General features: G+C 42.2%; 1 protein-coding gene across 1 annotated transcript in view; it reads right to left on the minus strand.

The window, feature by feature from the left end:
- The window catches only part of glt1d1 (glycosyltransferase 1 domain containing 1), a 71,406-nt gene that overhangs the window by 6,545 nt on the left and 48,763 nt on the right, over positions 1-16,098 (minus strand). The window contains exons 7-11 of the mRNA XM_060931176.1: positions 15,511-15,609; positions 13,705-13,754; positions 10,975-11,018; positions 10,420-10,540; positions 8,662-8,760 (exon numbers count right to left, since the gene is read on the minus strand). Coding sequence (XP_060787159.1) covers positions 8,662-8,760; positions 10,420-10,540; positions 10,975-11,018; positions 13,705-13,754; positions 15,511-15,609 — 413 coding nt within the window. The remainder of the gene's footprint in view (positions 1-8,661; positions 8,761-10,419; positions 10,541-10,974; positions 11,019-13,704; positions 13,755-15,510; positions 15,610-16,098) is intronic.

The raw sequence follows: 16,098 nt of genomic DNA on the forward strand, positions 1-16,098 counted from the left end.
GCTGTGTCTTTAAATTATATAAATTTCTTATAGGCCTACTTGTATTTCCTAGAATGCAAATGTGAGGAGTGACATATAAGCTATGTGCAATGTACAATATTCTTAATATCCACTGTAGATTTTGGTAGGTGCGTTGGGTATCTCTGTAAAGCCTCAGCTGCGCATGCCGCCTGGCAACGCGCACCCTCGCTACGTGCGCTAGGTGAAGGATCGGTCAGTGGAGAGCTCAGATAAGCTCAGCATGTTTAATTCCCCAAGTCAATGACAATAACTTTCGTGAGAAATAACGCGAATGTCTGCATCATGCGGGATTTGCGGGCGGGAGCGGGACAAAATATGGCAGGCCCGGGCGGGAGTGGGACTGAAAATCATAATTCTTTGCGGGAGCGGGACTGCACAGTGCGGGAGTGGGCGGGAGCGGGACTGAAAATTCTGTCCCGCGCAGACCTCTAACCGCAAACACCAAACTGCGCGTGTACCAAGCCTGTGTACTCAATACCCTCCCACATGGCAGTGAGTCTTGCACAACGTATGCTAGGCAGGAAAAAAGGCTGAACAGTTTCCACCTCCAGAACATTTTGTGGCAGGACAAGCTCACTAACACAGAAGTCCTCCAACACACTGGCATTCCAAGCCTGTACACCCTACTTAGCCAGAGGCGCCTCAGATGGCTAGGTCACGTGTGCCATATGGACCCAGGACGCATTCCAAAGGGCGTTCTGTATGGGGAACTGCATGAAGGATCACGTCCATTTGGAAGACTGCACCTCTGCTTCAAAGATGTGTGTAAAAGAGACTTGAAGCTGGCGGGAATCAATAAAAATAACTGGGAAAACACAGCAGACTCGCGTCAAGCCTGGAGGGCTGCGGTCAAAAACAGCATGCAAAAGGCCGAGCGTGACAGGAACAACCAACTTGTTGTGAAACGAGCAAAGAGGAAAGCTCCCAAAGAAGCATCAGGCTTCATGTGCAGTCGCTGCAGGAAAGACTGTCACTCTAGAGTTGGCCTTTTCAGCTATTCTAGAATATCCTAGTGCTCCACCATCATCTCTTGAGATGGACAGATGCTGACGACGATGAATAAGAACAAGTGAATGAATATCCATTGGACCTGATTATAAACGCTCAAAAGGCATTTACATCTTTCTGACCAATTTTTAATGATTTCTTTATGGAAAGGTGGAAATGCTGCTCTGATGCTAGGTGCATTAGCATAAATCTGGCGAATGCTAGTAAGTCCTCCTCACGATCACTACAGAGATATCTGAGACTCTTCTCTGTGGGAAAGTGACACATTCATTTCCTTATAATATTCCTCTGATGTCCTTAATGATGTTTTTGTTATCCTTTTATTTTTCTATACCCTATTTCTGCTGACTTTATTTCCTCATGCAGTACACAGCAGACCTTTTCTTTACGCGTGTGTGTGTTTGCCTTTAACATGGTTTAACATTTAAAGCTCTCTGTCACCCCCCCGCCGGTTAATCATATCCACAAATACAGAGGCAGATCTCCGTCTCTGTGTGTGAAGCTAATATTCATCCACTGTCTCGTGAGAGAATCTGCGTTTCCCAGCATGCCGCGGAGAAAGACTCGCGATACTGCTCTGATCTCAGCAGGCCGTCAGAAACCACAAGAAGATCAGAGTCTAATTCATAATGAAAGGATTCTCTTATTGCATATAATGAGTCTCTTTCTACGAGACGCTGCAGGATCAGAACTCAAGCTGGAGATAATTCATTTGCATCACCACACACACGGAGGGAATATTCCACTACCCAATTCATATTTGCTCAGTGGTGGTCTAATGCTGGTCCCTTTATAGTATTTCATATCTAATTTATCAATCCTTTAGTCAAGTGGTGTGTAAATATGTTTCGTGGGCAAACCGAGTTAAAAATCCTCGTTAGATTTACAAAGACTTCACAGTATTTCTTTTTTATCATGTACACATGTTGATAAACACCAAACAGCTGTTCATGAAACAGCTGATTTACATGGAGCCACACCCACAAAAGTCTATAAAAGGCAAAGCTCCTAAGCACGGCATGTGCTAAATATTACAGTAATGCAGCTCGGCCACTGCAGTGCATCAGCTGCCGTAAGCACACACTACGTCTTCATCCTTTCATAGGGTGCCAATACTTACCAAGACTTATCATCTCATCTCATTATCTCTAGCCGCTTTATCCTGTTCTACAGGGTCGCAGGCAAGCTGGAGCCTATCCCAGCTGACTACGGGTGAAAGGCGGGGTACACCCTGGACAAGTCGCCAGGTCATCACAGGGCTGACACATAGACACAGACAACCATTCACACTCACATTCACACCTACGCTCAATTTAGAGTCACCAGTTCACCTAACCTGCATGTCTTTGGACTGTGGGGGAAACCGGAGCACCCGGAGGAAACCCACGCGGACACGGGGAGAACATGCAAACTCCGCAGAGAAAGGCCCTCGCCGGCCACGGGGCTCGAACCCAGACCTTCTTGCTGTGAGGCGACAGCGCTAACCACTACACCACCGTGCCGCCCCTTACCAAGACTTATTTGTCTTAATTTATGGAACTGTTTTGAAGTTACTTAAAGGTACACTATGGAGGATCAAGTGGCATCATTGCAGATTGCAACCAACTGAATGCCCCTCCCTAAGCCCTCCCTTTCCAAGAGCGTATCAGAACCTACGGTGGCTGTCAGGTGCTTGGTACTTCCAACTACTTCATGGTTTTCCCCAAAGAGTTTTAGCGTATCGGGCCCGATCCGCTTGCTCTGCCTACTGATACGCTTAGTCACTTTAGTTAAAATCTGATACACTTAGATTTATACCAATACGTTAAATTTCCTACCCACAAGTAACTAGATACATAGGAGAGCAAATAACAGATCCATTTACATACTGATTGATATTTGTGTTAAACAAGCGTTTTTTTTTTTCCAATGTTTGTGTTGATTCTGTCAAAGTAATATGTCTGTGTGGTATGATGTAAACAAACTGTAATCTGTTGGCTATGTCAAGATCACGTGTTCGAACTGTCCAATAAAAACATCGAAAGAAAATGTCAAACATCCCGGAATTTTCCGATTCATTATAAGCGATCTTGTTGGCTGCCGATGTTGTCCCCCACCAGACGGACAAAGCCGACTGATTTTAATAAGCTAGGAGAAGACTTGCTGGACAATTTGATCCACATCAGCATGGATGACAGCGAGATGGACTATGAGAGGGCTGCCCAACATTGGGCCAAAAGCCAAGGAGAATTAATCTGCTTTAAAGGAGTAGAAAACTTAATTCATTAGTTTGGGTTTGCAGAAAGATTATGTACTCATAAACACTCTCACGAAGTGAAGTTGTCCAAATGTGTCAAATACAGCATCATTTCAAATAATAATCATAAGCAGTTTTGGCAGTGTGATGTCACTGGGATCCATTTAACAAAAGGCGGCTCCGGATTATTCTTTTGTTAAAGGCTCACAGTGACATCACACTGCCAAATACGCTTATCATTATTATTCAAAATTATGCTACATTTGACACTTATAAACAAAATCTCTTCATGAATGTGTTTATAAGTACATAATCTTTCTGCAAACTTAAACTGTAGAAATTAAGTTTTCTTTTCCTTTAAATATGTTTTAATCTTAATCTAGTCCATTTAATAAAGTGCCAAAATTTAAACTTTATAATATGCAGTTGCCTTACTTTTCTTTTCAGTGTACCTTAGTTATACATATATTACGGTAATTGCATCAGAAACATTCTAAATCATTACAGTTATAGTAATACAGCAACTTATTTTAAGGTGGCAGGTCTTAGGTTCAGATCCCTTTGTGATCAACAGGAGGTCATGACGATCGATTCTCTTCATTGGATTGCGTAAGATGGAGCAAAACACTGATCATATTTTCATGCACATTTTTGTTACAACACTACTTGATCAGAGATAATTAAGGGATCCCCGTAGATTTTCAATCTATCATAGACCTCAGTAATCGATAACAAAACAGTTTAACTTGCATGTTGAACTTTAAGGTGAAATTTCAAATGTGTTTACATTAATACTATTTAGGTCAGAAATCACTGAAACACTGGTAAAATCGATCCTGTAATCATCATGGATCTAAAACCTCTCAGAGACCCTGAAAATGCACCTGAGAGCATCTATTTTCAAAAAATTTTCTGGGGGAGCGTGTCCCCAGAACCCCCTAGTTTCGCTTCGCGCCTTTGGCGCTTGCTTTCACACCATTGGCACTCTGTGTATTATCATGCCAGAATTTAGGGCTTTAACCCTCATCCTACCATGCTATTTTACACCTTAATCTTACCATGCGGGGTCCGTTTGGACCCCAATACTTTTCTTTAAAATTAAAGCTTATAAAGACAAAATCACCAGATAAGTTTTGTTCAGAACATCTTGTATTAATAACAGCAATACACTAAAGGGCCCAAGGCATAAAGAACACACTTAACCTTCATCCTACCAGCCAATTTTACATACACAAACTACCAGGCGGGGTCCGTATGGACCCCAGGAGGGAATACCTTGAAATCAATGCAGTAAGAACCAATTCAATGCAGCAAACAGACATAACTTTATTGAAGAACAAAATCCACTATGGCTGAATATCAATGATGTATTATAAATGCAATAACATTGCAATAATATTGCAATAACTAGCATACATGTAGCAAATTATAGCGCCACAAAAAAAATTGGCATTATATACATGATTTTTGCAGCTCATGCAGCTATAAAACATTCTGGATTACAACTTAGGTCCTTTCTTACAGAATTTAAAACAAAAAAGTAATTGTAAAATAATTTAGGGCTTTTGTTTTGCAGCCTGTGCTTATTGCAGCAGTGGGGTCCACACGGACCCCAAGAAGGAATGCCTTGGTAGTTTCATTATGGAACATAAAAGAAATAAAAGAAGTTAACTTTCAGTGTGCTATTCAATTATACAATGAAAGACAGATAAACTTTACTCTGGGGTCCGGTTGGACCCCAGTAACAAATTAATTATACCTTCACAATGCAAAAAGCTGATCTTCCGGTGCTTTAGTGTTTTAATTACATACATTCCGACAAATTCATAAAACGGTGAGGCAGTATGTCACATATTTTTAAAATGGCAAACAAACATATAGGTGCGGGGTCCAGATGGACCCCACTTGGTAGGATGAAGGTTAATTGTTTTCTGGGGAAAACACTGTACTTACATTCATACTCCTTTGCTTTTTCTTATGCTAAATAATAAGCATGATCCTCCAGGTTTCAAAAATTGGTTTCTCAATATTGTTCTCAAACTTGTTAGCCAGCATCAGCAAAGATTGATTCCTTTTCTTTCTTCTCCTTCATTTAATTTCTGGTGCTTCCTTCTGGATTCACGCTGCCATGTGTAAAAATGTGAAGCATGAAAGGTGCTCTCCAGAGATCTGTCCTTTCTGGGCTACTGTACAAACATGGCAGGCTCTGTGGAAGAAGACCTGCTCCCAGGCTTGTAGTACTTCAGTCCGATTTGTGCCCTAATTTTAAGGACTTGTGACTTGACTTGGACTTGAGCACTGATGATTTGGACTTGGACTCGAACTCATGCATTAACTGCATTCAGACTCGTAAACTGGAGACGAGGACTTGGATTTTTTCTTTTTTTTTTGTAACACGCCATAATAATTTGGCATAAGATATTTATATCTACATTCATGTTTATACTAATTTTGTGCAAGAGAATGCACATTCACCTGTTCATACCGTACATCATGTTCAGGAACAAACTAACGTTAACGGCGCTAAAATGCCTGGAGAGACGCCGCTAGGATTGTCCGCTTTGCTTATACAGACTTCTCGTGCAGTGGGAAAAAATGCACTGCTATGTGTTCCATATGCAGAAGAACTATCGAGAAGACGATGGGGACGACCTCGAACTTCAATTGTCATTTGGTACGTAAGACTCCACCCAGAGAAGGAAGTGACACGCTATGTTCATTGCTCTGTTGATAGTGGGCGGGGCTTGCTGAGCGATGAACTAGCTAGTGTTAACCGTCTCTCATGTTATTTGCTCTGTTGATAGTGGGCGGGGCTTGCTGAGCAATGAACAAGCTTTTTATCTGTAGCCTGTTTACTAAAATGGTGCAGTCGAGCAGGAACGTTAGTCCGACACAGTAGCAGAGACGCTTTCACATAAAGGCAGCAACAGACGCCGTCAAGTGGTGCCATTGGAGTCTTGTTCTCGGACTCGATTCAAAATTTTCTTTAATGATTCGGACTTGAACACTGGGGACTCGAGACTGAACTCAGATTCGACTACAACACTGCCTGCTCCTTATATAGATATACGGTAAAAGTAACTAGACCGGACAATTCCCCGGGGGAAATTGTGAGAGGATGCAGTGCGCGAAGCAATCCGGTCACGCATGTTCGCTGGCCGTGAATGTGTGACCTGCTATGAAGCTGTGTGACCTGCATTGTGTGACCTGCATTGTGAAGCTACAATGCCATGATTTGTGTGTGTGCTTGAGACAGCCGCCCCCCCCGCTCCCTTACTGGCTCCAGTCGGCATGGCGACGGGCCTGAACAGGAGAGTTAAGACACACACACAAGATTTTGTCAGGTGTCTGCTGTTTTTTGCTAAGGAGCAGGCCTCGAACAATGACAAATAACTCGACAACGAAAGCAGCTATTCACAAAATTCTTTCACAGTGAGTGCTAGAAGGGTCTCCTGAATAAAATGATGTAATTTTTTGTCTGTAGTGTTAAAAATAAGGACACTAGAGCGATTTAAAAATGAGTGACTTTTCTGTCACGTTTATAATGGGTGTCAATGAGGCCTCTCGGCTGCCCTGTCCTCAGTTTGACGCTTGTCATTCAAAAACCGTAAATCCTATCGTTTAGGTAGACACATTGTGTGAATCAGGACAAGTTTTCCTACTACTTTTGAGAAAATCATGTCTGTAGAGTGAAATTTGTGGCTGAAAACACAGTTTAAGCGAGAAAGTTTGAGCTTTATTTTCAACCTCTCTCCACTCTAAGTTAACGAGCTTCACTGGTGTGTAACGCAATAGACACCCATTCAAAAGCCGGATTTTCTCCCGGAACCCACATGGCGTTTGAGCCGGGACTGATCCGAAAGTGTAGAACCTAGCAGAAAAGTTGAATGCCAGATCCACAGAGGAGAAGTTGTCCTACGTTTTAGAGTTTGAATCACGTCTCTAGGTGAAAGCATGCCAGAGCAGCGGACGTTTGAAAAACGTCGAAAAAGTGCTTTTTTTTTCAATTAATTCCATAGAAATGAATGGGGGTTTTTTCGACGATTTTTTCACGACTACGTCGCGAAAAAATCTTATTCTGTAGAGAAAAGTAATAGCATAGCGAGTCCGATCGAGCCGCACGTTTTGATATATTGTTTGTCTGTGTGCGACGTACGGTTATTGAGTTATTCGAAATTGAAATTTGCGTAGGAGGAAGAAGAAGAAGAAACACGTGGAAGAACAATAGTTGCAGTGCTTTGCTCCCCTAGGGGAGCTCATAGGTTGCTGTGTTTTGCACTGTATCCTAATTACAGGTAATTCAACACTGATGAAAACATGCTTATGAATACTATATTCCATTTCTGCCCACAGATCCTTTTAAATCCTACACAGTGCACCTTTAATGAAGTGAAGTTAAATGAAATTTCACCAACTGTTCATTAAATTGGTGTGTCATGGAAATCTCATCTCATCTCATTATCTCTAGCCGCTTTATCCTTCTACAGGGTCGCAGGCAAGCTGGAGCCTATCCCAGCTGACTACGGGCGAAAGGCGGGGTACACCCTGGACAAGTCGCCAGGTCATCACAGGGCTGACACATAGACACAGACAACCATTCACATTCACACCTATGGTCAATTTAGAGTCACCAGTTAACCTAACCTGCATGTCTTTGGACTGTGGGGGAAACCGGAGCACCCGGAGGAAACCCACGCGGACACGGGGAGAACATGCAAACTCCACACAGAAAGGCCCTCGCCGGACCCGGGGCTCGAACCCAGGACCTTCTTGCTGTGAGGCGACAGCGCTAACCACTACACCACCGTGCCGCCCGTGTCATGGAAATAAATAAATAAATAAATAAATGATTTAAACTTGAGAGTGTAATCTGCAAATAAGATCACAGTAACTCATCAATAATTATTATATGATTTGAATCCAATCAACTGAGATCAATTCAACTCAGGAGGATGTGATCGTAACTGTAAATACTCCTGCAGACGATTTACTCATAAATAATCACGCACTCACGATAAATGAGAATAACGTTACAGACACGAATCAGATATACAGAAAACATTTTTTTAAAAGTCATTAGAAAACCCTGAAATTCACCATGTTCAGCTCTGGCTCGTAGGAATAACGCTCACCTCTGATTAAAGTGCTCTGTATTATGGATGGCTGAGGATACGGAGTGTGTCAAAATGAATGTATAAATAATTATGTGAACCTTTATTTTTAGCTATAGTTAAGTATTCATGTAGAAATGAAAACAAATCTAAGAGCAATATTTTCCAGAATGTTTTCATGCCTTGAGACACATTTTTTTTTTAATTATCAAAGACAACATGAACACATAATCTCCTTTTGGTGCAGAATGAGATTAACAACAAAGCGACGGTTGTAAATCTCACCTCAGGGGACGAGTAGAGCAGACCGCTGTGTTCGTGTTGGACAATAGCAGCATTCCCAGGAATATCCCTCGCTAATACCGGTACACGCAAATCCATGGCCTGATAAACACACACACGCGAAACTCCAATTCAAGGATAAAGATGAAACATGAATATAATTAGTGCTTTAATCCCATGGCAAATTCTCCAGTGTTTGCTGTAGATAAACTACATTAGTACTGAACACACTGATACAACCAGGATTAGCAGAAAAATATCAGATCTGTAAGGCAAAGAAACATTTTTTTTTTCTTTTCATGTATGAGATTAGATTTCTGATTTGATAATGAGGAGTCTTGAGAAATAAACTTAAAAGAGACGTTTTTTCCATGATAAAGTAAAATATTACAATATATACAGTTTACGGGGAAAAATGTAAGGAATAATGTCATAACATTCATAGATTATCTCATCTCATCTCATTATCTGTAGCTGCTTTATCCTGTTCTACAGGGTCGCAGGCGAGCTGGAGCCTATCCCAGCTGACTACGGGCGAAAGGCGGGGTACACCCTGGACAAGTCGCCAGGTCATCACAGGGCTGACACATAGACACAGACAACCATTCACACTCACATTCACACCTACGGTCAATTTAGAGTCACCAGTTAACCTAACCTGCATGTCTTTGGACTGTGGAGGAAACCGGAGCACCCGGAGGAAACCCACGCGGACACGGGGAGAACATGCAAACTCCGCACAGAAAGGCCCTCACCGGCCGCGGGGCTCGAACCCGGACCTTCTTGCTGTGAGGCGACAGCGCTAACCACTACACCACCATGCCACCCATTATTACATTATGTTTTTTCTTATTATATTATATTATTCAGTTCTTACATTACAAACCATTTTGAAGAAGCATTGGCCCTAAACTATATTTATTTTCTGTTAAAATTTGAATAATTTCTGTTAAAATAAATGTATAAAGCTGCACACACGCACACTGTTGTATATATATTTCTTAAAAGGTTCATAGGAGAAATTACACAAGAAATATGAGTACAAAAAAAATCTGGATGGGATTTTTTTAATTTGGTTCAACTATAAATTACTTTACACATAACTTTATGTGATAATATTATTAAAAACAAAGATAAAAGTTAGCAATTATCAAGATGTTTTTTTTTTAAACTTTCTCATCATGGTTTCTGTACCAAGAATCACAAACCCATGACATGCTGCACTATTACACAAATCTACTAACGTGAAAGAAATTAAGATGTAAAATAAGATGTTTTAAACTGTAATTAACAATAAAGACTTAAAAATAAACAATTTCCTTTTCCGGCCTTTTTACATAATAAATTTAGCGATAGTCTTATCGTCAAATTTCTGATTTCATTTTTACAGTATTGTAAAATATTATTGTAGTCTTTTTTTTTTTGCTAATCGTGCTACATCATAGCATTTTAATGATTTTTTTAAACATGAAAATTTTGCTAAACCTTTTGAATAGAAATGTTCTGAAAACAAATATGGCCTGGTTATCTTAAATTATAGCTCGGACAAATACAAGCTACGTAAGGTATTAAATGTTGCTACTGAATTTCATGGCTGTGTCTCAGGAGCTTTGGAGCAAAAATAGTTCAAGATAAAAAAATAAATAAAAACATTGAAACTAATGAAATCTCAAGAATTAGCTAGTCTAGGATCAAACCCAGGATCTAATCTTGGTCCATCCCAATGCGCCGGTCATTCGGCACTGCTGTAGAGATACAAACCTCTAAGATGGCGGCGGACATGCCTTCAGAAACGGACGAGTTGACCACGGCGAATGATTTCCTCATGGCAGTGTGAAGTTCCTCCTGACTCCTCTCTACTGCCAGAAATACTCCAGCAGATCTACAACCACAAACACACAAGTTAGTTGAGGAAAGTTCTGGAAAGAAGCAACACAGCAGACTGTATAAAGTTACAGCAGCACACGCTGGCCTCTCAGGATACAGAATTTTTAAAAAAAAATGTTTCTTATCACTTTCCCCACACAATCTTGCAATTCATTCTGGGCGAAGATGCTAGTCTGATAGCGTGACATCCCCCATGAATTATAGCGAGCTTGTTTACAATTTCACTTTAGCTAAAAATGAGTGTATACAGAGATAAGTCATCACACTCCAATACCAATTTCGTGTGACGGCCCATAGCTGAAAAAAAAAAAACTATAAAACTCAAAGTGTGAAGACGATTTCTTGTGTACTTTGTTAGAGATAAAGAGTTGAGCCTCTGAAGAAAGTCTAAGAAGAGGAGTGGAAAGATGAAAAAGCAGGGAGCTTTACCTCTTCACACACTCTTCAACTTCAGAGCTAAGTACAGGATCGATCTGAAAAAAAAAGTGAGTAAAACTAAAAGTGCCACATTTCTGCTGTCAAAGTGGAAAAGCAACATCTGAGAGCCATAAGCAGAAAAATTGGATCTTTCACTGGATAAACATGGGCCATGTCGGTTCACAAATCTTGTGTTGTTCAGTTTGTCTTTTCTGAACACTGCTATACTAAAGCACTGACACTGGAGACTCCTTCCATAAATGTTACATTTTTATATTTTTTATCTGTTTATGAGTACGTCTGACGTACCGTACAAGTCCCTGCAAATGAGCTGTTACTATACTGTAGACACGGTAAAGTATCAGAGCAAGTGCATTAATACGGCATAAACCTGTGATTTACAGCTGCACAAATCTCATCTCATCTCATTATCTGTAGCCGCTTTATCCTGTTCTACAGGGTCGCAGGCAAGCTGGAGCCTATCCCAGCTGACTACAGGCGAAAGGCGGGGTTCACCCTGGACAAGTCGCCAGGTCATCACAGGGCTGACACATAGACACAGACAACCATTCACACCTACGCTCAATTTAGAGTCACCAGTTAACCTAACCTGCATGTCTTTGGACTGTGGGGGAAACCGGAGCACCCGGAGGAAACCCACGCGGACACGGGGAGAACATGCAAACTCCGCACAGAAAGGCCCTCGCCGGCCCCGGGGCTCGAACCCAGGACCTTCTTGCTGTGAGGCGACAGTGCTAAGCACTACACCACCAGCTGCACGAATGTTAGAGAAAATTAATCAACAATCTCTGACCAATCAGAATCCAGAATTCAACAGTCGTGTGGATGAAACACATCAATGCTGGTGTTTAAAATGACAAACTTACCATTTTAATAAAAATATATATTTTATGGGTTAAAACTGGCTCAAAACGTCATCTACTGGGTAAATCATCCTGAACCTTGCAAGGCCGATGCTGATGTAGAGCTGACAGTTTGCTATTTCTCTGTCATGAAATTTTTATTTTAAAAAAATATAATCACAGGGAGGGGCGGCACGGTGGTGTAGTGGTTAGCGCTGTCGCCTCACAGCAAGAAGGTCCTGGGTTCGAGCCCCGGGGCCGGTGAGGGCCTTTCTGTGTGGAGTTTGCATGTTCTCCCCGTGTCCGCGTGGGTTTCCTCCGGGTGCTCCGGTTTCCCCCACAGTCCAAAGACATGCAGGTTAGGTTAACTGGTGACTCTAAATTGACCGTAGGTGTGAATGTGAGTGTGAATGGTTGTCTGTGTCTATGTGTCAGCCCTGTGATGACCTGGCGACTTGTCCAGGGTGTACCCCGCCTTTCGCCCGTAGTCAGCTGGGATAGGCTCCAGCTTGTCTGCGACCCTGTAGAAGGATAAAGCGGCTACAGATAATGAGATGAGATGAGATAATCACAGGGAGGGGCGGCACGGTGGTGTAGTGGTTAGCACTGTCGCCTCACAGCAAGAAGGTCCGGGTTCGAGCCCCGTGGCCGGCGAGGGCCTTTCTGTGCGGAGTTTGCATGTTCTCCCCGTGTCCGCGTGGGTTTCCTCCGGGTGCTCCGGTTTCCCCCACAGTCCAAAGGCATGCAGGTTGGGATAATTTGTGGCTCTAAATTGACTGTATGGTTGTCTGTGTCTATGTGTTAGCCCTGTGATGGCCTGACGACTTGTCCTGCCTCTCACCCATAGTCAGCTGGGATAGGCTCTAGCTTGCCTGTGACCCTGTAGAACAGGATAAGCGGCTACAGATAATGGATGGATAATCACAGGGGGACTCCCCCAGTTCTCGCCCTTGAGTGGGAGTCTGTGAAACCAAGCTTATTTTCAAATATATGCTGATCGAGACTCATCATCCCCTGTTTCAAACCCCTCCCCCAAAATCAACCAATGCATAACCATGGTGAGGGGAAAAAAATATTTACAGATAAAACACATAAAACAATTTTGGCTTGAGTTGATGAATGCTAAAAAACAGTATAAAAACATCTGGACTCTAGCAGCAGGGTACGATCATCAGGCAGAGATGAAAAACGATTTTAAGGGGAGTTGTTTACGTTGTCGTGCTGTTAAATCTGCAAAACCATCTCAAAATATGAGGTGCAAATCCCATCTATTACCAGAACCAAGCACTAGGTGGTGATGAACAAGCGGAGATCCTGCCATTGAGTTTATTGCATAAAAACTACAACTTCAGGCTATAATTTTCTGACAGAATGCATTGCAAGTGTAAGAAAACATAATTCCCCATGTCTTCTGGGAAAGAAAGTTCCATACCTCTGGCATATACTTCAGAGGGACTGATTTCTGTTAGCTCTGTTGACTCAGATCAACATCATTCTTCATCATATTTGTCTCACTATTTGGTGACTTTTTATGTTGATTCAAAATCTGTCCCAGCTTGTGGTTGGTCCAGGATGATCCTCGTTGAGAATCTTGACCTTATCTAAGGCTCGCTAGTGAACCAAGTCCCAAACCCAAGATCTAAAGCAGCAGATGTTCTGACATGGCCTCATGGCTATTTCCTAATGTTCCTTGGCACTTCCAAGCAACACATGGATGTCAGAAGTGTGAATTTTATACCCAGCTGTGATTGTTGTCTAGCTGGTACAGCCAATTAGCTTTAGGCTGCTATGCTAATACTTGTAAAGAAGCTGCATGAGATCACACACATGGCCACAACTACAGCAAAACACACACACACACTTTTGCATTTGTGCTCACCTTTGGGCCGATGATGATGAGGATCACCAGAGGGTTCTGGGCATGCCATTCTGTTGGAAACAAGATCTGGTCGAGGATTAGCCATGCAAATAAGACAGAACACACACACACACCTCAGACCATGAGATCATTAAATCACTGGGCATCATGTGGCCACCACATATCACAGCCCAAAACACCCTTGGTTGGCAGCAAACATGGAACATAGGATGCTGTTCCTATGTTGGGAACATAAGACCCTGGGAATATATGGCCCTAGGAACATCAGATTGTAAGAATATAGGACCCTGGGAAGGTAGGACCTTGGAAACATAGAGACCAAGGAACATAGGACTGTAATAATATCTCATCTCATCTCATTATCTCTAGCCGCTTTATCCTGTTCTACAGGGTCGCAGGCAAGCTGGAGCCTATCCCAGCTGACTACGGGCGAAAGGCGGGGTACACCCTGGACAAGTCACCAGATCATCACAGGGCTGACACATAGACACAGACAACCATTCACACTCACATTCACACCTACGGTCAATTTAGAGTTACCAGTTAACCTAACCTGCATGTCTTTGGACTGTGGGGGAAACCGGAGCACCCGGAGGAAACCCACGCGGACACGGGGAGAACATGCAAACTCCGCACAGAAAGGCCCTCGCCGGCCACGGGGCTCGAACCCGGACCTTCTTGCTGTGAGGCGACAGCGCTAACCACTACACCACTGTGCCGCCTGTAATAATATATATAAAAAATAAAAATAAAAAAAAATCTAAAGTCCTTCCCGCGCCATGCAATTGGGCACATTGGGTGGTGCCGATCTCTCTTTCCATACCCCTCGGCCTCTCACTTATACAGCTAGGGTTACAGTGAGGGGCGGGTCCTCTGGTAACTGTGAGAGTTTGACTCCCCACTCACATCTGTATTGCAGCATGCCTTGCCAGATGGCAGTAGGTACCATTTTTATGATGGTCTTTGGTACGACCTGACCGCAAGTAGAACTCGTGATCTCCCGATCGAGAGGCAGATACGCTAACCACTAGGCCAACTCGAGCCAAATATATGGCCCAAGGAATGTAAGACTCTATATGGGAATACAGGGCCCTGAGACCCAAGGACTCTATATAGGACCTTGAAAACATAGGACCCTCTGAAATCAAGGAACACTGAACCATAAAAATACAGGAAATTGGAAACACAGGACCCTGGGAATACAGAATCCAAGGACTCTGTATAGGACCCTGAAACCATAGGACCATGGAAACATAGGTGTCTAGAAACATAGCACTGTAACAGTATAGGTCTTTGAGTACATCGACCCCTAGAACACAGGGCCTCTGAAACATAGGATCCTGGGAGCATAAGATTATACATGGATATAGGACTCTGGAAACTTAAAGTCCTGGGAACAAAGAAACCTGGAAATATAGGAACCTGGGCACATAGGGATCTGGGAACATACAGTGCCCTCTACGATTATTGGCACCCCTTTTAAAGATTAGTAAAAAGGATTAGAAAAAATCCACCTTTTAGTAGCATCAAAAATCCCTCATCAATAAATAATTATTTCAAAAAAATTATTATATGACATATAAGCTAATTCCTCTATACTGTGTCCAGAGTCAAATCCACTTGCTAATTAGCTAATGTGCGTCTAGCTACTAAATTCTGCTCAGAAGAAATAGTAAGAAATGAACAAGTGTGCATTAAAAGCAGCACTGGACCAGGATGTGGGAAATAAAAATCAGAAAAAATAAATGTCTGAGGTGTCAACAGTGTTATCTGTACATTAAGTTTATAAAGTGTGTGATGGTTCACCTGAGAAGGCATTCAGCAGGTACAGAGGGTCCTTCACTTTTCTGAGTCCACACACTAACAGGAACACGTGTAGGTCGTCTACTCGATCCACACACACTCCTAAAAACTCAAACAAACGAGATCCTCCATCAGCTGAATCCTCTGATTCACTGCATTTACAGCAAATTAACCAGGAAGAGGACAGAAGAAGGGAGTTGTAAAATATGCTATTTGTTGGGACACTACTTGACGTCATGTCTTATTTTAACGGCATAAACTACTGTAGCCGACCGTGTGACAGCCATCAGCTCGTCAGTAAAACACACACACAAATATTATTTAATGCACACTGAATGAAAAAATATGTCACATACCTATCAGTTTGTTACAGGAGACTCAGTTTGTGTCTAACCCATAATCATTAGAAAGATAGATAATTTGATGTCACTAGCTAGTAGTGAATTTGTGCATGTTTTTCATAGTGTAGCTTTTGTTCTATAACTGGGTATATACAACCCCGATTCCAAAAAAGTTGGGACAAAGTACAAATTGCAAATAAAAATGGAATGCAATAATTTACAAATCTCAAAAACTGATATTGTATTCACA

The sequence above is a fragment of the Neoarius graeffei genome, chromosome 10 (genome assembly GCF_027579695.1).
Source record: "Neoarius graeffei isolate fNeoGra1 chromosome 10, fNeoGra1.pri, whole genome shotgun sequence".
Lineage (NCBI taxonomy): Eukaryota > Metazoa > Chordata > Actinopteri > Siluriformes > Ariidae > Neoarius > Neoarius graeffei.